The following is a 23658-nucleotide window of genomic DNA, read 5'->3' as shown; positions in this document are numbered from 1 at the left end:
TATAACTGAATTTGTTGGGAGGATTCCATCTTTCTGACCCCTCCCCATTGTCTCAAGCTATGCACCCAGGAAAAGATTTTGGTTAAGTTTTAAAAGCCCCTTTGCACAGAATTCCAGCAAGTATGAGCCCCACCATTTTTATATGATAGTCTGCTTTGTTTTAAATAGATTATCCAGAGCATAGTTGTAGCAGTCTGACATTATCAAATGGTATCCATTGCCTCCAAGACCAATGGATCACAGTGCTCCTTGAGAGAACATGTTTTAAGAGTTGCAGTAGAAATCATCTAAGCCAGCCTTGCCAAAGTGTAAAGAAAATTTCATAGTTTAAACAGATCTACATGCCCAACTTTGCCAGTAAAAACAGAAAGTGCATTAAAATAAAAATGACTGAACTGCTTTTATTAGACATGTTCATTTCTATCCATTGTATACAAATACAGAGCTACATTTATTTTAAAATTAGGGAATTGTGGGTAACCTGAAGTAATGTTTGACTAGTGTCCATGAATGGTAACCTTATGGCCAATTTTTTTCCTACCTTTTCTGGGAAAAAACTGTCCTTTGCTAAAGCTGGGCAGCTAAAATAAAGCTTATGTTGGAATTTGGTTGCAACCTTAGAGGTGACCGGGACTCCACCCTACCCTCCACAGCAGTAGGTACTTCCTGATGCACAGTTCTACTTGATCTTAGGAGTGTACGGTTTATCACTTTGCCTGAGAATTCACATATCTTTTGGTAAGATGTATGCAGGACAGCATGGAGTATCCTCTTTTCTAGTTACACTGAGGAAATGGGAATTAAAACAGCACTTTTTTGTTTATTCCAATTGGTGCTTTGCGTGCAGTTTGAAGCTCTTGGAGAAAGCAAAAACTAGCTTATTACTCCTTCAAACTTGCCATATAGTTAAAATTCCTTAAGAGCTAGTACACACAGTCTATAATTTGAAAAAATTAGGTTGTTCTTAAGCAAATTTACACAGGAATTGTTGTAGCAAAGTAAGAGGTTCCTAAAGCCAGACATGTTGTCTGTAAATCTCTCTTTGAAGAAAGACCACCTGTAGTAACAAAATTAGGTGGGTTTCACTTGAACCAGTTCAGCAACCAATAAAAACTCAGTGGCTCTCAGAGGTAAAACAGCTAGGTACAGGAAGCCCTGCAGAGAGCAGCTCTGGGCATAAACCAGTCTGAGGGGAAGCTCAGGCAAGGTTTTATTGAGAACTGTTAGAAATCTCACCTTGAGATTTGCTGCTTATCTTTCTAAAGCTGCAAAATAAATAAGAATTTTGGACAAGATCACATTCGATGTGTAGTAGGCTAGGGAATAGCATGGTGACCCAGTCATTCTCAATGAGCATGCTGCCCTTCTTGATTGGATGTAGCTTCAAGAATATAAATCAGGGCTGACAGCATGACAGAGAGCTTCTTTTACCTCAACTGGAACAAGCCTGTGTTTTTAGAGCAGTGAATGAGAGACCAGTATTTTAGTCCAGGCTCTCTATGTAAATGTTGGTTTAGTAATTCTAATTCATTTCTAATAATGAACTAGTTACAGACTGACACAGCTGTTCCATTTATGTCAAAAATTGGTCAGTGTATTTGAATTATGGTAATTAAGAGTTACCCTGATTACAAAACTACTCCGTAGCAAATCCATAGTTAAAGTTGTAAGCAGAGTTTTATTATATGCCTCATGACACTTTGCACAGGGTATTTTCATGCCACTATACACACATTTTCAAGGTAACAGTTTAAGTGTAGGTGCTTAAAGAACAGTTCTACTCTGTAGAACAGCTTACTAAAATGGTATTCTGAGGCTCCCTATTAGGAACCTTTTTTTAAAAAAAACCTACCTGAACATTTTCTTTACAGTGACACTCTGCAGCTCCATTATAATGGATCTTACTCATAGTTGCAGCTCCTTGGAGGCAGACACCAGATCAGTCAGTCAAAGCAGGCTGGGAGAGGCCACACTCTTGAAGATGCATCTAGTAAGCCAGTTCAAGATCCTTCTAGACCTGCTTTGTAGAGCTAATTCCTTTAAACCTTAATTCACAGGTTATTAGGTATAACAACAAATTTATATAAATCCTTCCTAGATGAGAGTAACTTCAAATTCCACCCCAATTAACAGCGGATATATACAATATGTACATATGTGCCCAAAAAAGAAAATGGAGGAGAGGGCAACAGTTGAAGTCTCGCTCAGAACTATAACCTTGTGGTGGGTGGGTTGGATCTGCTGACTTCCATGCTAGAAGAAAGGTGATTCTCAGCTAAGGCAAATGTTCCTCTTCTTCACAGCGAAAAATCTGCAGATCCATTACAATGGGATGTCCAAAAAGAATGTGTCACCAGCAAGAGAAACAAAGGACAAATGATGAGATGGATGTATTAAAAAATAAAAAAAGACACTGTTACAGGGTGAATACTAGCAGACAGGTCTCTTCCTCCAATGGCAGAGGAGGCCTTCACATTTAATTGGTAAAATTTAGTGAAGATGTGAAAAAACATGACCAGGTGGCCCCTCCTCTATCTCCCATCTGTATATTAGATATGATCCCTCAGGAAGCTTCCATGCCTCTGAATGAATGAGCAGGAATGGGGGGAAGAAAGGCCCCATCTTCGAAAGCTTCTGAAATATACCAATTTAGTCATCAACTAACTGATGCAATAACAGCAGTTTCTTTTCCCCTGATTAACCCCATGGGTGGACGCTCTTATTCCAGAATTAGCTTAATCCTCTTTGATTAAATTAATTCTGAATAAGGCACTCTTATTTGGAAATAAAATTGTCTACATGTGAAATTAATGAGGCATCATTCATTTGCTTTAAGTTCACATCCTATCTTATTTGAGCTATATTAATTTGTAGACCAGCCCTTACGCTAGTTTGAAGTTTTGTACACAACTTATTTTGACTCCCTCTAGCTAAAACAAAGACTGCTTCTAGCACTTAAAACTTTGCAGTTAAACACCATTAAAATCAATTACCTAAAGCTAACTAAAAAAAACCGTAGACGTTTGGGTGGGGGGAAAATTAGCCCACAGCATTCTGAAAAAAAGAACTTCTTTTGAATTTTCTAATTAAAAGAGCATGATAAAGTTTAGTTATAAACACAGAGCACCTCCCATCTACAGTGGTTAACATTACAATGTTTATAACCACTTTCTGCAAGTAACATTTCCACGGTATTTCCTATATTAAAGCAATCTAAGTCTAAACATAGAAAAACACTGGTGTAATTAGAAGGCAAACTTTTCATGTTAATGGCAGTCACATTTAAAAGAGAATGTAAGTGCAACAGATCATCAAAGCATCCTTATAGCATTCAGAGAAGGAACAGGCTCTTCAATCCAGTAAACACACCAGCTGGCTGTAAAGCACAGTAATTGTCAGAAAGATTACTATAAAAATGACATCATGGGATTCCATATTCATTTTCTCTCTCAATAACATTCTCAACCTGGAAATTTAAAAGTCAACATGAATCTCTCTCTTCTATCATTACCATATAAAGATTCTGCAGTCAAAACTTACTCGACAAATTGATGATGTGCAAGACAGAATAAAATCCAGCTCATTTTTCTATACTGACACTTGATACCAATTTGCGTTTGTCAGCATGAGTCAGATAGTCATCCTATCTCTTCCCTATGTAAGATCTTGCCATTTTTATAGTAATTTTTCTGGCTACAATCAATATAAAAAACATTTTTCTCTTCATTAGCTGGAGACATTTCCGTTTCCCTGTGTAACCTACATAATAGTCTAAAAAAGCTGAAGTCTACACGATAGCAAAAAGGAACACAGGGTACATAAGATTACAATTAAAATTTTTATTTCTCTATCTAGTTTCGCTTTTATTTGAAAATGCATAACGTGAGCAGCAAGTATTACAAATTATTTCAAGACTGCTCGATTTTTGTCAAGTTAGTTAACTTTACAGATTATACATTTGCTTTATATATTGCCTTTTGTTTTAATGGAACTGTTCATGGAAAAACTTAGCTAATCTAACATTCTCCATGACTCTAAATAGCATACATTATTTAAAAAATGTTTACTCAAATGTCAGTTTAACACAGTGCTATTAAGGACATCACATCTTTTACAATGACAAACTAGCCTTTCGAGTCCTTCCAGGAAGAATAAGGCTTATTGCCCCTTTTATTCATTCCATTAAAAGAAAATGCAGAAAAAAAAAGAACTTCTTGCAGTGATTCTATCACCAAAGTGAAACACAGAACTTGTCTATATATGGAAGTTACACCAATTCAGCTAAAATTGGGTTTAAAAAAACAAACCAAAAAACCTCCATACCTGCTCTGTGGACACAGGTCAATTGGTGATTCAGATCAATGATATCAGTTCAGGTTTTGTTTGGACCTTTACCAAGGCAAGCTACGCAGATGAGACAGATTTAAATAGAGTTAAGAGCAATTATACATCACATTGCACCAGTTTAACTAAATCAGTTATCATCACATCTCTAGTTAAACCAATGCAGGGTGTGTAGAGCAGGCAATAAAACCTTTAGCAGGGACGAATGAGAATGCTCAGATGCTCAGCCTTAGGGAATGATGGGTTAACTGAGCAAAGATGTGAAAGACAGCCCTTGAGGGGACACCCCACCCCAGACTGTTCCTTCCCAGGTGCATCTTGCCTCCCCTTATCCCTCCCTGCTAGCTCAAGACTTCCTTGGGGAAAGGATTTTAGGGTCTCCCCAACCCTGCCTCAAAGCCAGCCCTACCCCAAGTCCCTGGGAGGGAGTTGCAATCAGAGCCCGGAGTGGAGAGGAACTCACAAACCGGGCACCTATGTCCCAGCCACAACGGCAGTATAGGCTCTCCCCCCACCACTACTCTGTACTGGATGGGATGCTGGGGGCTCATTTTAGCACTGCCAGCCTTCGATGCTGCTGCCAGCCTCAGGGTCTAGCGTCTCCACATGCCCTGGGATGGCACCATGAACAGCTCCCTCTCTTTGCTGGCTCACAACTTCCTGTGGCACTGAGAGGAGCTTCCATGGGTTCCGCCAGGAGGGCCTGACAGGCAGAGTGGGACATGGGTGCCAGCCGTGCTCTCTCCAGAGCCCCTGCCTCCCTCACCTCACTACTCACCCCTCCTCCTTGCTGATTCTCGGGTTCCTCCTGGTCCCCAGCTCTGAGAGGAGCTGCCACAGATTCCGGCTGATTAAGAGCCCAGGTACCAGCTGCGCTCCCAGCCACATGAGATGCGCACTAGCTACCAGACTGCTGGATGGCCATGGATGCAGCTTACAAGAGAAAGGTCACTCAAACATCTTCCAGGCCTCTAATTTCTCCAGCTCACTTCCTTGTAGCGTTGTTTCATTTGAGTTTAAGAAACAGAGTGGTTAATTCTGTATTACTGGCTAATCCAGTTTAGTTCAAACCATAACAGTGCATGTGCCTTCTGTCTGGCAAGAAGGGAGTTTTTTTGGTTTTGGTTGTTTTGGTTAATAATAGAAACTTACGGTTATGCAATGTAGTTCACTGTCCAGGGCAGGAAATCCCCTATCCAGACCACATACCAAAAAAAAGCTGGTAAGTAACTGAATGAAATTTGCTAAGAATAGGCGAGGAGGGGCCTAACAGAACTAACACAGAATTGCAAGATGTATCCATCACTGACAAAGAGAGGCACAACAGTTTCAAACTATGCCAGTTGTGCCCTCCACTTACTAACTTCTAGCGTGGTATCCAACATTGCCTCCCATTTCAGTCATAAGGAAAGGAGTGATACCCTGTAATTAGGGAATCCTGACAGCAAGAGGTTTAGTTTTGAATTACATCTCCTAACAGCAGTAACAGAGGAGTCTGGTGAAGGCTGGTCCTCCCGCTGAGTCTCACACAGAGGGCAAATCAAACCCCACATCCTAGAGACATGCTTAACACTACAGATCCTTAAAACTTAGCCTTGAGCACAACAAGGAGGTTTTGGTCATAGAATCATAGAATATTAGGGTTGGAAGGGACCTCAGGAGGTCATCTACTCCAACCCCCTGCTCAAAGCAGGGCCAATCCCCAACTAAATCATCCCAGCCAGGTTGTCAGGCCTGACCTTAAAAACCTCTAAGGAAGGAGATTCCGCCACCTCCCTAGGTAACCCATTCCAGTGCTTCACCACCCTCCTAGTGAAAAAGTTTTTCCTAATATCCAACCTAAACCTCCCACACTGCAACTTGAGACCATTACTCCTTGTTTTGTCATCTGCTACCACTGAGAACAGTCTAGATCCATCTTCTTTGGAATCCCCATTTCAGGTAGTTGAAAGCAGAGCTCTCAAATCCCCCCTCATTCTTCTCTTCTGCAGCCTAATGGTCATACCATTGAACCCAAGAAAGCCTTTTTTACATATTAAATCAAGAACCCACTCAGCCCCAAATTACACATGATATCCACTAAGCCCAAGAGAAAAATGAATTCTGGATTCTATAAATTAATCTTACCTTGAGTTTCTGCACCAACAAATCTATGCCCCTGAAAACATCCCACACAACTGTGACAGCGTGGCAGGTTTTTTTCTACAGATATTAGAATTGGCAATTTGGCTCAGTAGAATACAAAGCATTTACCATCGCTACACTTCATATCAGTCAGGTCCATGTACTTTATCCACTGTCTGACCTTACTCGCTAAAAAAGAGACACGCTTGGGCCTCACAGCAGGTTCCATGAAAGTATCCAGAGTCCCCAGTCCCTTCCACAGGGATGGAAGGATGCAGCAAAATGAGATTGTCAGGTTTTTTCCAATAGCCTTGAGCTCAATTGTTATGTATTTCCCTATGAGTGAGGGATGGGCTGAATACCTGATCCATATAAATTCCCTTAACTTGAAGATGTTAAAAACTGCCCACCTGCAAACTATTGCCTGTTTGGCAAGTCTCTGCCAGACCCAGCAGCATCCCTTAAGACTAAACCCTGGGGAAGCCCACCCACTTTATGAATCATTTGACAGTGCCACAAGAGCATCCCCGTGTAAATGTGCTAGCAATGGTACAAATACTATTACTTACCTCATACACACCACTTTTCATCTGTCAATCTCAAAGTGCTTTACAAAGGAAATAAGCATCATCATCTTCATTTTACAAATACGCAAACACAGGAAAGTGACTTACTAGGGTCACCCAGTAGACCAGTGGGAGAGCTGGGAAGAGAACCCAGGTGTCCTGAACCCCAGTCCAGTATTCTATCCACTAAGCCACACCAAATAACCAACAGTGTCTCAGTTTAGCGATCAACTCAGTCTTCGTAATGAAGGCAATAAAATCTCTTCCGTAAAAGGGTTAACTTGTTACCACTGGCGTCAGAAAACAGTCAGTCAATCTGTGCACATAGCTTTTAGTGGCAGAAATACATTCTGCCTCTACAGCCCTAGAGTAAAAGGCTTTTCTTGAGTTCATGCAGTTGTAGACCTAGGAACCCTTTTGATAATCAAGTTATGGATATCCCCTATCACTAAATGGGACACTATGCTTCTACTTTGGCATACATTTCTTAGTTACAGGCCAGGGCCTGTGCCCTTAAAGGAAGTGGGTAGAGAAGAAAATTCTTCCTACTGTTCTCTCCTTGGCTTTTTCTAAAGTCTGACAAGGGCTTTTCTGAAAGATGGGTCCAAATTAGGCACAAAGGGAGGTAGAGGGATGCTTTACAGGAGGCTCCAAAAGCCTTCCTCCAATTTTTGACGCTCTTTTCAAGTGTGCTAACATGAGGCTGTATGAAAGCCTGCTTCTCTAAGCCATTACCCAAGCTTCAGCCATCATCTGCCAATGCACAATTTGCTGAGGGTTGGTTGCTGGCTCAGTAAAGAAAATCTGGAGATGGTGGCTATGGGGATAGATTTAAGTCACCTATTTAGTACCATTTTATCTTAACTTAAAGGCCTCAGGTAATGGACCAAGTTATGGGTAAAGGCAGTCTGCTGTATAACAGTATCTTACCTACTTATCAAAATTAAATTACATTTATGTTCTCATTATCATCATCCAATGAATGGGCACTACCAAGAAAATCCCCCTTACCCCCCCCCATTACATTTGCCAAAACAGGTGAGTCACAGATAGTGCACTGTCCCACAGCCATTAGGCTAGAGATAACTATTCCCCATCAACCCATATCCAGGGGCTTGCACCCTGAAGAGAAGCTAGAGTGGAAGAGGTAGGGGGGAAATGGAGATTTTCTGAAAGTTTTAAATTTTAAAGCCTTCATTTTTCTTTAAGTAAGCACCACACTGAATCTAACATGCTGCTTGCTGAAATCTCACTCCACAAATTAAGGCCAGGGTGAAGCACAACCAACTAATCAAATATTCAAGCCATGTCTTCTCAAATATAATTGAAAATACCAGCTTTATTTCTGCTTACAGTGATCGTTCAAATAGGTTCCTGGCAGTCCCTTTCAGCTATTTTATCTTTCGTATCAGCTGGTGCTCATTAGTCTGTGTCTTTTGCTGCATCTAATTCCTCTTCAGCTTCCCCATTTGCCACCTCCGTCCTACTGCAAACAGCATTTTTAGTAGACACTTTTCTCATTTTAATGTTTGGCAGTTTCTTCAGATCGCCATCCCATTCTCTTAAAGAAAAAAGATATAATGAAAAATAATTAATGTTTAAAATTCAGAACCCAGAAAAATTAACTAATGTTGGTTACTGAAAAGGGTTTTCAGTCAGGTCAGGTAGAAGTATAAGTCTGGAACCAGAAAGGATTTGCTGCATTAGCCTTAGCCTCACATCAGTCCCAGTGTGCTCTGTCCTCTGCAAACCTTTACTGGTTCATGTGTGCGCAAATGATACATCTTTCTTCCACTTGTTCCACACTCATGCTGAAATCTGTAGGGGCGGGGGGCACATGTCGCTGGGACAGTATATCAGCAGGGGAATCTAAAGAAGAACCCCACGCCAGCAACTATCCAACTGGGAGACAAGAAAGCAGCAGGGAGGTGGTGTATACGATTAGCAGGAGTGGGGTGCTGGGTTAAGATAAGCAGATGGGGATGCTCAGGAGAAGTCAGTGCTTAAAGTGTTAACGAACCTAGTACTGACTGTATAGATTAAAGTTTGTTAAAATGCATGCTGCTGTATACCACACTAATTGCAGTGTTTACACATCTATACAGCATGGGACTCCAACATGGTAAGATCTCAGCCAAGAAAGGTCTGGTCTGTATTTTGATAGGTTATCACGAAGGGTTCTGCAGGAAGTGATACTGGCCATTTATAGCAGTGACTATCTTCTCTGACAGTTAGTACTTGCCTAGTGCCCCAGCATGGCATATGGGGGGACGGTGACGCTGTCTTTTTGATGAGGCATAAATCAAGAAACTTTTTAAAAGAACAGCAGCGTTAACATTTTTACAGGGGAACTGGATTAAGTCAAGCAAATCTGTCCTACTAATTTACACTATCAATTTAAATCCCCCCTGCAGTTTCAAATTTGATACAATGTTCTTCATTTCCTGCACTGAACTTGTATACTGCTGCTGAGCACAACTAAAACCATTATGACTTTTCAACCCACATCTGGCTGCTTTCAGTGATGAATTAAGTGATTCATGTATCTATCTAGTTTGTAAAGTGCTTTAGAATTCTGTGGGATAAGAGACCCTGAAAAAATGTAAGTTAAATATTACTCATTCTACTCCTACTGTCAATTTCTATTCTGTACCCTTCTGACTATGAACCAGTTGGTTTTAGATTTGACAGACTTAACTCCTTTTGTGCAAAGTAATAACTGCAGTTGGATCAACTTCCCCATTTGGGTGCTCAATGTGCAGAGCTAATATTCCACCTACTGGAAAACAGTAGTTCATTATGATCTATGAGAAATGTTAAAATGTTGTATGAGTGATTCCAAGGAGATACAATGCATGTGTAATTTAAATTCACATACTGAATCTATTACTTTCTAAAGGCTAGAGGCTGCATAAAGGAGGAAAGATTCATTTAATAATCACATCAGGCCCAGTGTCGAAATTATAGATGTTTGACTATACTAAAGGCACTTGGTAGATGATTTTTCTCAAGGGCAATAGCCATTTTTTTTCCATTTTTTTTACATGGATAAATCTACTGTGGTTCTAACAAGGTAATAAAACACAAACCTTCTGTCAGAATGTTCATGGTACGATAAGTCACTCTATGCATTCCTGAACTCATGGCAGTTGGAGGTTTAGTCCCTTTAAATTTAACTCCTACCACATAGATGAAATCCTCCAAAGCCTTCTTCCTAATGGACAGAGCAGATTGAGCTGTGGTAATTAATCCACTGCACTGCCCAATTCTTAAGATTTCTTATAGTTATTCCTAGATAAATGTAGCTCGACCGTATAGTTTGCCTTCAATCTGACTGGATTATTGTTGCGGTTTTGCATTGCCATGGGGAAATGCTAGTTTATTATGCTGAATTTTAAACAAACATTTAAAATGCTGAGCACCTGTAACTTGCTCTGAGTAAAAAGGACTTGAAGGTGCTCAGCAGCTCTGAAAATCCATCCTTAAGGATTTCATTTTACAAATGGACACAGGAATTACCATATCAGATTGGACCACTGGTCCATCTAATCCATCATCCTGTACTCAGTATCAGGTCCGAGAAACTCCGATTATAGAATAGCCTGCTGTGGAGAAAGAGGGATTTATGTGTGGTATTTTTTTTTATAAATATCATATAGCCATCAGACTGTCTGTAATATTCTCCTGCCTCAATGCACAGAGTTAAATCTTTAGGATTGTTAAAGGAATCAAGCAGGAAAGGCAAAACAATGACACAGATAAGAATCCTCAAGGAAACAACAGGAAAATTGTTTACTGGCTCCATCTAGGCTACGAAGAGTTTACTCTCCCCCAGATTAGGCCTAGTTTGAAAGGGGATCCTAAAAATCTTTAAAATGCTAGCTTTGGCAGGAAGGAGAGGCTGCCCAGGGAGTGTCAGTGAGAGCTAAGAGAGACACCGAAAGAGAGCATGCTACGAGCAGGACAGTCTGCTTCTCCCCAGAAATAGGGGTTAACTAGACTGAATGGAACTTGCAAATACTTGCGAAGGACTAAGGTGTAGGTATAGGAAAATAGGTATATAGGACTCTGTTGTTCTAACCCTTTGCTCAGCAAGCTTTGTACCTTAGGATGAAAGAATAAATAATGTTTTGTTTTGAAGATGTTGTTTCTGTCACTGCAAACTTATATTGTCACAAGCTCCAGAAGGGAAACTCTTACAGATGCCAAACCCCGCAGAGCCTGTCACATTAACACAGTTAGGAAACAGGCTAAGGGGCTGCAGCACAGAGATCCAGTCCCAGAACGGTTGAACTCTGTGCTTCCACCCAGAGTATGCTGTAGAAGCCAGGCCTGTCACCTAAGGGGTGCTCTGAAGAGGGACAAAACCAGTTTCACCTGTAACCATGACACCTGTCCATACAGAAAGTTTCTTCCCAGTCTCCATGACTTAGTGGCTGGCTCATGCTTTGAAATGTTATATCCCTCAAAAAATAAAAAATAATTTTTTTTAAAAAAAAGTTGTATCTCCTTTAATGTAATTGTCTGAGCCAGTTCTCATCCATATAAATGTCTAATCCCTTTACAAGGTCTTCTAAGTTGTTGGCAGGAATTATATTTTATGGCAGAGCATTCCGGGGCTATGCAAATCTTTGAAATCACATTGAAATCTTAGAGGGAAAAATCAACAACTGCATCTGGTGTACACATGTACGACTACTGATTTTACTGTATCTAGTTTGTATGATGCACCCACATATCAGAAGATAAAACGGTGCCCTAACTCATATTGGTTACTTAAGGGATATCTAAACAATACAATACTTAAACTACTGCATGATAGGATACATGAGATGCAGATAACTACTATTTATCCTTTTTGGGGGGAAGGGAGAAGAGTGTATGTGGCAGGTAGAAGTGGTGCTCGGATATCTTCCCATTTACCATTAAACTTTGTGCCTTGAGCCTATATATTGGCCTGCCCTCCTGGTTAAGAACTGGATGTTGGTCTCTCTGCAGCCAGAAGAGTCTCCCAAAATAACATTCAAGGTATGTTTTCTTCTTCAGGAAAGGAAGAATGCTAACTCTATAGTGCATCCTACTGAGCCGTTGCTGATGCATGGAGAAAAGAATCAAGCTCAGCACCATAACTCTGATCCCCTGAATCTCTCAACAGAGCATGGTCGAAGTTATTTGCTATATGAATTGCTAAAATATAGGCAGAGAATTTCCCATCTTAAAAGTTTGTTTGAAAATATCCAAAAAAAGTAGTCACTGAAGTTATATGAACTCAATCCTAACAGTCTCAGCATTTTAAACCTTACAATATTTCAATAATTGATTGTTACTAGCTAGTAAGTTACAATTTTTAGGCTGCAGTAGCTAAGAAAAAAACTAGAACAGCAAAATATTGAGTACACTAATAATATGCCATCAGTTTCCCTTCAAACAAGAGAACACTGTCCTCCACCAACTGCTTTTTGTAGAATGCTGGGGTGGTTTGCTTTTTTATCCAAAAACAAAAAAAAATTGAGGAGATATGCCATGCCATTTCTAGAGATGTCCAGTCGGGCACATACAGACCACAAATAATTAAATACAACAAAAAGAAACTCACCTGAAAATTTTAAGATGTTTGCCATTCACAATGTCAGGAATGTCTAAAGGGAACAAAATTAAATACAGTTAGATTACCAGCTATAAAATATCCATAGCAATTCTCATTTCAGAGCAAACATTAAACTAGAACTTCAAAGACATATCAGTTATATGGTAGGTGAAAGACTGAACCCACAAGGTGGATACAGATCATACTGAGAATAGCGAGGTCCAATGGTAATAATCTAGCAGGAAGTCTACCTTTTCTCCCACAACTGCCAGGAAGGGGGAGGGTGCTGGGATTTCTAAAAGGTGCTGTTCCTGAACCCATTTTACCAAGGTAGGGGGAGACTCTCCCAAGGTACTTTATCAACTTTTTAGCTGCCTCTAGTTGCTGAAAAGAAGCTACATTTTGTCTAAATGTTTGTGTTAAAACCGGCAAAAGATTTAGGCCCTTAAAAGGAAGCTGCAAATGCCAACAGTGAGATTAGCAACATAATTACGTTGTTTGTATTACAATTATACCCTAGAGTCCCCATTGTGCTATACATACACACACACACACACAAGTAAGAGACAAGCCCTACTCCCGAGAACTTACAGTTTAAACGGACAAACCAGTTAAACTATGGGAGAAGAGTCCCATTTCAAAACTGATTTAGGCACTTAGGCGCCTAAATTTCTGAATTTGGTCTGAAGATAGGACTTGGACACTTCTGAAATTTTACTTGAAGTGACTTTGAATCATAGAAGTGCAGAACTGGAAGGGACCTCAAGAGGTCATCTAGTCCAGCCCCTGCACTCATGGCAGGACTAAATATTACCTAGCCCATCCCCGATAGTGTTTGTCAACCCTGCTCTTAAAAATCCACAATGATGGAGATTCCACAATTTCCCTAGGCAATTTATTCCAGTGTTTAACCACCCTGATAGTTAGGAAGTTTTTCCAAATGTCCAAACTACACCACCCTTGCTGCAATTTAAACCCACTGCTTCTTAACCTCTGAGGATAGGACAAGGAGAACAATTTTTCTCCCTCCTCCTTACAACAACCTTTTATGTACTTGAAAACTATTATGTCCCCTCTCATTCTTGTCTTCTCCAGACTAAACAAACCCATTTTTTTTTCAATCTTCCCTCATAGATCATGTTTTCTAGACTTCTAATAATTTTTGTTGCTTTTCTCTGGACTTCCTCTAATTTGTCCACATCTTTCCTAAAATGTGGCGCCCAGAACTAGACACAATACTACAGCAGAAGCCTAACCAGCACGGAGTAGAGCGGAAGAATTACTTCTCGTGTCTTATTTACAACATTCCTGCTAATACAGCCCAGAACGATGTTTGCTTTTCTTGCAACAGTGTTACACTCTTCACTCATATTTAGCTTGATTCACTATGACCCCCAGATCCCTTTCCGCAGTACTCCTTCCTAGAGGGTCATTTTCCATTTTGTACGTGTACAACTGATTGTTCCTTCCTAACTGGAGTACTTTGCATTTGTCCTTACTGAATTCATCCTATTTACTTCAGACCATTTCTCCAGTTTGTCCAAATCATTCTGAATTTTAATCCTCCCCTCTTAGCTAGGCATCATCCACAAACTTTAAGTGTACGCCCTATGCCATTATCTAAATCACTGATGAAGATATTGAACAGAACCGGACCTAGAACTGATCCCTGCAGGACCCCAGTTGATTATTCCCTTCCAGCTTGACTGTGAACAACTGATAACTACTGTGACAGGGTCAGCCAGATGGCTACAGGAGAGTGACAGAAGGCAGATATATTAGCCCCAGGTTAAGCAGGTCCCTTTCCCTCAGTAAGGTAACAGGGCAGTTCCAGAACAATCAGGAACTTGCTGGAACCAATTAAGGCAGACAGGCTAATTAGGACAACTGGAGCCAATTAAGAAGCTGCTAGAATCAATTAAGACAGGCAGGCTAATCAGGGCACCTGGTTTAAAAAGGACCTCACTTTAGTCAGTAGGGAGTGTGCAAGGAGCTGAGAGTGAGAGGGTGTGCTGCCGGAGGACTGAGGAGTACGAACACTATCTAGCATCAGGAGGAAGGTCCTGTGGTGAGGATACCGAAGGTGTTGGGAGGAGGCCATGGGGAAGTAGCCCAGGGAGTTGTAGCTATCACACGGGGGTTACATGAAACATGTAGACAGCTGTGATCCACAGGTTCCTGGGCTAGAACCTGGAGTAGAGGGTGACCAGAGACCTGAACTGTGGGTCCCATCAGAGAAGAAGGTCCCTGGCCTGTTCTCCAACCCACTAGGTGGACCAGCAGAGACTGCGGGGTTTGTTCTCCTTCCTTTTCCCCATGCTGGCTAGTGATGAGGTTAGCTGAGTGAATGGCAGGTTTGAGCCACTAGCAAAAGTGACCAAACTGAGGGCTGCCGTGAATCTCTGAGGCAAGGAAATCCACCAATAAGGGCAAGACCCACCAAGGCAGAGGAGGAACTTTGTCACACTACTTTCTGGGAATGGTTTTCCAAACAGTTATGCAACCACCTTATAGTAGCTCCATCTAAATTGCATTTCCCTAGTTTGTTTATGAGAAGATCATGCATGTCAGTATCAAAAGCTTTACTAAAGTCAAGATATACCAGGTCTACCACTTTCCACCTATCCACAAGGCTTGGTTCTCTGTCAAAGAAAGCTATTAGGTTGGTTTGACATGATTTATTCTTTAAATCCATGCTGACTGTTACTTATCTCCTTATTATCTTCTAGGTGTCTGCAAACTGATTGCTTCATTATCATTCTTGGTAATGAAGTTAAGCTGACTAGTCTGTAATTCCCCAGGGTGTTCTTATTCCCCTTTCTATAGACGGGCAAACACAGTGACCATTTTCAGTCCTCTGGAATCTCTCCGATCTTCCATGACTTTTTGAAGATAATCGCTAATGGCTCAGAGATCTCCTCAGTCAGCTACTTGAGTATTCTACGATGTATTTCATCAGACCCTGGTGAATTGAAGACATCTAACTTGTTTAAAGAAAAGGAGGACTTGTGGCACCTTAGAGACTAATAGTCTCTAAGATGCCACAAGTCCTCCTTTTCTTTTGGAGGATACAGACTAACACGGCTGCTACTCTGTAACTTGTTTAAGGAATTTTTAACTTTTTCTTTCCCTATTTTAGCCTCTGATCCTACCTCAGTTTTACTGGCATTCACCGAGTTGGATGTCCAGTTGCTACCAACCTTTTTGGTGAAAACTGAAAGAAAAAGTCATTTAGCACTTTTTCTGTTATTCTCCCCCTCTCTTCCCCCCCATTGAGTAACAGGCCTCCCTTGTCTTTGGTCTTCCTCTTGCTTCTTATTTATTTATAGTATAGTATCTTGTTACCCTTTATGTCTCTAGCTAGTTTAATCTCGTTTTGTGCCTTGCCTTTTCTAATTTTGTCCCTACATACTTGCGTTATTTGTTTATATTCATCCTTTGCAATTTGACCTAGTTTCCACTTTTTGTAGGACTTATTGAAGATTTCCTGGTTAAGCCAGGGTGGTCTCTTGCCGTACTTCCTATCTTTCCTACGTAGTGGGCTAGATACTTGTGCAAGGTCAAACGGATCAGTTCCTGAACTGGGAATCAAACCTGGCTTTCCAGTTCAAATCAATTTTAAACACAGTTCTAAGAATGTAAAGATCAATAAAACATTAAGAAAAAATGGACATGTATAAGATTGTATCTTCATGGAGGGGTATAATCATATCTTCCTGTTTGTCATTTGGATATCCGGGGGTTTAATCTCTCTGGCTATGGAACACACCATTTCCGCCACTCAAGCCATTCAACAGTCTTGGCCCCTATCAACATCTGAATTGCCTGGAAAACTTGAGGTAATGCCTGCTTGAGTGACAGGGCACCTCCACATCACTATCAATGTATCGGTTTACAGAGTAGTTGAAGTTTACACTGTTAATTATATATCATTATTATAAACAGAACTTTTGGTACTAAAACTGTCATTTTGCAATTATTGAAATTTCTATTTTTAAAAAATGCAGTTGTGTAATTTGTAATTTCAATGTTATGCTTACACAGTACATTGATATTTGTCCTCTTTCTACTTCAGTGATTTTACCTCTTGCTTAATCATAATAAATAGCAATAGCTTTTAACAACAAAAGCCCTTCATAAATAGGAAATAAATGGGATGTAGTAATACACTCATTATCCAACTTTTACTGGTTTAACAGAATGCAGAATATAGAATACAAGATTCTTGTATATAGATGTATAGAAGAGATGCTTTTTCTAGGTTCCAGTTGAAATTACATGACCAAATTCTGAACTTTCTTGTATCCCTATGCATTCCTATTGGAATCAAGGTAGTTGCCCACGGTACAAATCAGTGCACAATTTGGCCAAGAACCTTTAGGCTGCTTTATGTGACACACAGCCATTCCCTGTTTCTTGGCCATTTCTAAAATCTTACAGGTGACCTATTTCTCAAGCCATCAGTAATTGTGAACACTTTAAAGAGATTCTAATGCTCAGATGCTTTGAAGTTTTAGCACAGCTTGAAATGCCTTATTACTATCTAGAAACAACTATATAGATTTAAGGAGCAGAAAAGTGTCTCAACAAGGAATAATGCTATCTCTGTAGCATTAAATCTAAATTACTGTCTCATGTCATATAAATGTCACATTTCAGATGGCTCCCATGCAGTCTCTGATTGACCCTGAACACACAGTGAAAGTTAGACGGACAAAGAATAGCTTCTATCAATTTTTTTCAGTCTCAAGGTAATAAGCCAGATAATACTATCAATACAGAATTACGTATCACATTTCTCCATGATAAAATATAGCATGTTACTTGCCTTGAGAAGTACTGGGCATTATCTCAACTGCTCTACCTATCTTGACTACTGCAACAGGGATATCTACACTACTCTACACAATCCCAAACCCTTGATTTTGGGTCCTGTATCCTAGGGAATAGCTTCAATGAGAGAGGAGTCCCTAAGGGAGTACTGACCCAAGACTTGTAAATCTGACAAATATCCTTGGCTTGTAAGAGTCATGAACAACTGGTGCTACTCTCGACTGAAAAGACAACATCTCATTCAGAGGTGGACTCTTCCTTTCCTTCTTCAAATATACAACAGTTTGACCAACACTGAAGAAACCCACCCTGGACACATCAGTTCTACCCAACTACTGCCCAATGTCAAACTTCCCATTCCTGAACAAGATCAAAGAGAAGCTAGCCAAAGGCCAACTACAAGATCATCTAATTGAAGCTAAAATTCTAGACATGTCATAATCTGGATTCAGGCCAGAATATGGAAACGAAACCACTTTAGTGGCACTCAGGAATGATCTCCTCCTGTCAATGGATAAAGGACAGATCCATTCTGATCCTGCTGAAGCTCGCTACAGCATTCAACATTGCTGACCATGAGATAGTGTTGTCTCACCAGGGAGAGGGAGTAGGGGTCCAGGGTAACGCACTAAAATGGTCTGAGCCTTCCTGGAGGGACACAAACAAGGAGTAGTGGTAGAGGAGCAATTTCCCATCACTAGACCCCTCACTTATGGAGTCCCACAAGGATCAATTTTCTTCCCAGTCCTTTTCAACATCTACATTTTCACCCTGCCATCTCTAACATAATACATAAAAACACGTATAGTTAAAAAAAAACAAAACAAAACCTAAAACCTTACCAAAACAAAGGCACTGCACCTTATTCTGAGGAGAGGATGAAAGAACAAACACTACATGACAGATGAGTAGTCACTTCATTTAATGTAAGACTGGAAGCGGCTCACATAAGCATAGTATAAGAATGTTTATAGAACAGAATGATTGCCTCTGCTGCTGCTCCTAGCTTAACTGGACAGTAGCAAAGTGAAACTTACTCAACTCTAGTCCGTTTTTCTGCTGCTCACAGGCTTCTGAATAGCACCAGTGAAGACTCAAGATTCTGGTTCGTTTTCATTCTTTAGCTACTTGGCAGAACTCTGAGCATCAGAAGAGGCACAACTGTCTGAAGACTCAAGGTGACATCTCTGCATCGGTTTACATTTGGTTCATATTTAGAAGATTTTCTTCACGTAAGTGCTAAATTGGTTCTGGAGGGGGCTTTTGGTTTTGTTTTTTAAATGAGAATTTAGCTTCTTTAGAAGTAGACTGCACTGACATGGGAAAGCGTCCAACTTGTCACAGGAGAGTACATAATCCAAGCTTTTCTGGCTTATACAACATCAGTTGAAGATAAGTTTTGCCTTTTCCTGTATGTTTCATGGCTAACTCAAGTGCTTTACTCACACATTGTGCAACAACTGTTGTAATAATTGTCCCTGCAGATTTATCGTAATTGTGAACTCAACTGTAAAAAGTGAGTCGAAGTTTATATAGTGTCATAACCTATAATAAAAAGGTGCAAAAGGGAAACAAAAAGATTAAACTAGTCCAAATAAAAACTCCTGCGGATATCACTCAAGGACTGTAATTAAGATCATGCTGCTAAAGAAGTGTGAGTCCCAAAATCAACAGACCAAAATTGTTGCGAGAGTCCCAAAATCAACAGACCAAAATGGGGGTGTCAAAAATTAGGCCCAATATTGCCGGACCAAATAATTAGAGGACTGGCTATTCCACTCATCACTCCCTAACAGAGATTAGAGATGGGGAAGGGGAAGTGGGGAGTTTCACCATCATGGCTGCCACCCCTACCATGTTCTGGGACCTCAGGAGCCACTGTGACATTGTTGGGCTTTTGTCCGCCTAATCCTGAGAGATGTCCTGACCAGTCAGGGCCAAGAGAGGGACCCAGATGACATCAACACCTTCACTGGCTCCAGCTACATCCCGAACACCATCTAGGATGTGAGACTTTGTCACACACACCCTGTGTATCCTTTTCCTGCCCCACCTTATTCCTTCTCTTTCCTATCCCTCTCTTTTTTCCTTCTGTTTAATAAAAGTCAGGCTTAGCCAGCCAGGACTATATATTTTGCAACACTGCTGTAAGCCTGTGACCAGAGAGAATAATGAAAGCAATTTCCTAAACTGCCTGAAGCTGGTGCAAGTTTACCAGGTCTCAGAGTGACTAATCAGACCACGTGCCATGCTGTTGTTTCTCCAGCGGTGAAGATGCTAGCGGAGACAACACAAAGACAGGCACCATTTTCTATTTTTCTTTTCCTGTTCTTTTTCATCCCTTCTTGTGTGCATTTGTCTTGTTTTGTCTTCTAGGAAACAGGATTGATTAGTCTTTAACAACAGCTTCAGCTCATCTCAGCTAACTTTTTCTCTTCTCAAAAAAGGAGAGTTACCATCTAAAAGACTGTCAAAATAGGCAAGGTTTCCTTCTAAGAACTCTCTCCAGGGAAAGGGAACAAGAAATGTTGTTAAAATGAAAGCCTTACTTAATACTTCATTTTTCAAATGCTTTAACTGTTTTTCCTTCGTTTTCTGCATCTTTAGTAAAAGATTTTTAATGGTGTTTGCCATGAGACTAAGCAGGCTAAGGTACCTGTGTACCAAACACTTAAACCTTGTTTAACTCTGTTTAATGTTTGAGGGTCATGTTAACACTTTTGACTCTCTGGGCCCAAATTTTTCATCCATGTCACAGAAGATACTTTGTGCTTTGTATTTATAACAATGGGGTGGGGGGGGGGGGGAAATAGAGAAATGAATCATTTTCTTTTCTGGAAGAAATTCATAGCTAAAAAAGTCCCACATGTAGGAACCTACCTACTGTAGTACTGAGCATAGCTTCTGAGTAGCAAAATAGCACTAACAATGCAGTGAATGGCTATAACCCTACAAAATTAATAGTGTAAAGTAATTAAATTATATTTGTACCGTTCTTTAAAGATCTAAAACAATACAATTATTTTTGTACTATGTCAGATTAGTAGTTCAGGTAAATTGTGCAGCTATGCCATGATAATTTAGAGGGTCCCAATTCAGTAGTTTCCACACAAAACGTGTCTTAAATTTAAAGTATTCTCTGGAACCTAGAATTTTATTTATTCTATTACTCTGTCATTGAGAAGTCAAAATAGCTACTGCTGCTTTATTCTTGGGGCTGTGATTTTGCCACCAGTCCGCACAGAGTCCTTGAGGAATTAAAATTCACCTACCAGCCGCTGGTCTGGGGTGCCTTTTTCACTCCTTTTAAAATCATCACAGAATTGTCTCCAGGTTCCTACTCTCCGTTAGCTTCCCTGACAAATCGGGATTTAGTACCACAGCTCATAAGGCTCTCACTGGTTTGTTCAACTGCTTTCCAAACACTACCATCCCCACCTACCCTTTGACACGCTTAGATTTGGGTTGTTGGGTTTCGGTTGTTTGGCTTTAAAAACCTAAAGACTGCAACAGCTATGACAAAAGTCCATGATTCAAAACACTGAACCTTTAGTATTTGCAGCCATCTGTAAAGAAGCAAAATTCAATAAACAAAACCCATTCCGAGAGCTTGCTCTATCAATTATGTTTAAAGACAACATAACAAACCAGACGGAAGTGGACTCAAGTGCTATAATACACAGAGGTGACTAGGGGATGAGGAACCCCAAAACTGGCCAAATAAAGAAATAGGCAGGGAAAGAAATTTGACTCTAAGATAGAAACACGAACAACAAAAGGCAATATGCCTTAGCATTTGTAATGAGAAAAAAAGAGCAGTGAACAGCACCAATAATTTCTTCTCCGGTGCAGGGATTTTTATATTCTAAGCACCAAACATGACAAATTGGGGCTTTTTCCGCTCCATTCTATCAGTTTTATTCCTATTCTTTATGGAAACAGAATTTGAGAGAGATGAAATAAATACGTCTCTACAGAAGTTGTTCTAAAATCTATAGGAGATTTAATAGAAAGTGAGAAACTTTCTAAAGGCTCTTTGAACCATCTATAACAGGGTATAATTTTCTTTCATTCTAATGGAATGGTTCAAAAACCTTTGGAAGTTTATTTTCTATTAAACTCTATAGGACTGTTCCATAAGGGACATGAGAAATTTCTGCTTCGGTGAAGTCAAGGAAAGCCATGAGTATACACTTAAGGGCAAGATTTGGCCCTGAATTGCTAGTTATGGAAACATGAACAGCACTTTTAATAAATTAAAACATGTATCATGTTCAATTAATACCCTCCATCGAGTGATGTCTCAGCAGCAGTAGCAGAGTTTTCAAAGTGTGTATAACCAGGTCAACCATACAATACGACCAACTGAACAAGCCCACACACAAATATTTCATGAGACAAATTTTCAAAAGTGACTAGTTCACATTTAGGTACCTACACTAAGTACTATGGGAGCTGCTAAACACTGAGTACTTTGAAAATCTGTTCCTTCCCTAACCCCAATTGAGGGTGCTCAGCACTCTTCATATACCGGTACGTTGTGTAAGAAACCACCACAATGAACAGGTCAGAATTAGGATTGTGTACTTGATTGTGATTTTCAGGTTTTATGTAGGAAACAAGGGTAATAGTATGTTGAATTGAAAGTGATTTGTATCAGAGTATTAGCATGTCAGTGGGGTAGAGTGTTGCAGTGGTACTAAATTAATGCTTGCAGATTGGCATTTTGTTATGTGTGTGTTGGCTTAATTTATTATTTCCTTGCCTTGTAGAGACCCAAGAAAATTAAATCTGTATGTTACGGAATCTGTGAATTTCCTGTGTTTTTTTTTTTTTTTTTTAATTTTAATGTAAAGAAATGTGTGGTCACAGCACACACAGCTGGAGACAAACTGATAACCTAAAGATGGGCTACGAAAGGATGTGGTATTACAGAGCCATTAAAATAATCGGATTTCATTTGAAACTCTGCTTGACCAGTGGAAAAACCTTTAACATTCTAGCTTGTTTCTGGATAGAACTCAAAGCTTTTCATAAGACGACTGAAGACCCTGGCAACCTGAAAAACGCTGAGTACCAATCAGAGAAAGCTTAAGAAAAATTTTGCTTACCTTTTGATAAAAATGTTTCATTCCAGAAAAAAAAAGTCTTCTAAAATTTTACAATTCTAGAAGGTGGAGTGTCTTATTCTGTGTGGCAAAAGAAATGCTCTGCTTCACTTCAGAGTCCTCTAGCCATAGGAACAGAGAATCATAGAATCATAGAATATAAGGGTTGGAAGGGACCCCAGAAGGTCATCTAGTCCAACCCCCTGCTCGAAGCAGGACCAATTCCCAGTTAAATCATCCCAGCCAGGGCTTTGTCAAGCCTGACCTTAAAAACCTCTAAGGAAGGAGATTCTACCACCTCCCTAGGTAACGCATTCCAGTGTTTCACCACCCTCTTAGTGAAAAAGTTTTTCCTAATATCCAATCTAAACCTCCCCCACTGCAACTTGAGACCATTACTCCTCGTTCTGTCATCTGCTACCATTGAGAACAGTCTAGAGCCATCCTCTTTGGAACCCCCTTTCAGGTAGTTGAAAGCAGCTATCAAATCCCCCCTCATTCTTCTCTTCTGCAGGCTAAACAATCCCAGCTCCCTCAGCCTCTCCTCATAACTCATGTGTTCCAGACCCCTAATCATTTTTGTTGCCCTTCGCTGGACTCTCTCCAATTTATCCACATCCTTCTTGAAGTGTGGGGCCCAAAACTGGACACAGTACTCCAGATGAGGCCTCACCAATGTCGAATAGAGGGGAACGATCACGTCCCTCGATCTGCTCGCTATGCCCCTACTTATCCATCCCAAAATGCCATTGGCCTTCTTGGCAACAAGGGCACACTGCTGACTCATATCCAGCTTCTCGTCCACTGTCACCCCTAGGTCCTTTTCCGCAGAATTCATAAGCGCCTTACAATTAAATTACTACCCCATAATTACTTGGTCAGACTAATCACAGAATCTATTATAATATACAGTTGGATAAAATAATATTTTAAATCAGAAAGTTAACCAAATACAGTTGTCGAATACATCCAAATAAAGTTGAATTTACAATTGTAAACACAGACTACAAATCTTCCGTGTTTCTTGGTCCATTATTTGCAATCTTGATCAATTCAATTACTGCCCTGTCCAGTATGTAAATATAAGATAATCCCA

General features: G+C 40.2%; 2 protein-coding genes across 3 annotated transcripts in view; one reads left to right on the top strand and one right to left on the bottom strand.

Moving 5' to 3' along the window:
* MARCHF1 (membrane associated ring-CH-type finger 1) overlaps nucleotides 1-20246 on the top strand; it is a 493572-nt gene extending 473326 nt beyond the window's left edge. The window contains exons 7-8 of one of the 2 annotated variants that reach the window (XR_012668126.1): nucleotides 18524-18686; nucleotides 19831-20246. Coding sequence is in view for 1 of the 2 variants with exons in the window: in XM_048847590.2 (XP_048703547.2) it covers nucleotides 18524-18531 (8 nt within the window). In the remaining variant the exon portion in view is untranslated. Of the gene's footprint in view, nucleotides 1-18523 lie in introns of both variants that reach the window. The other variant, XM_048847590.2, reaches the window with a different exon arrangement.
* TMA16 (translation machinery associated 16 homolog) overlaps nucleotides 8354-23658 on the bottom strand; it is a 51142-nt gene continuing 35837 nt past the window's right edge. Inside the window, exons 6-7 of the mRNA XM_048847606.2 lie at nucleotides 12631-12673; nucleotides 8354-8595 (exon numbers count right to left, since the gene is read on the bottom strand). Of these exons, the coding sequence (XP_048703563.1) occupies nucleotides 8457-8595; nucleotides 12631-12673 (182 nt within the window). The 3' untranslated portion in view covers nucleotides 8354-8456. The remainder of the gene's footprint in view (nucleotides 8596-12630; nucleotides 12674-23658) is intronic.

This window comes from Caretta caretta, chromosome 4 (genome assembly GCF_965140235.1).
Source record: "Caretta caretta isolate rCarCar2 chromosome 4, rCarCar1.hap1, whole genome shotgun sequence".
Lineage (NCBI taxonomy): Eukaryota > Metazoa > Chordata > Testudines > Cheloniidae > Caretta > Caretta caretta.
The sequence above is the reverse complement of the archived record's forward strand: the minus strand, read 5'-3'. Positions and strand labels throughout refer to the sequence as shown.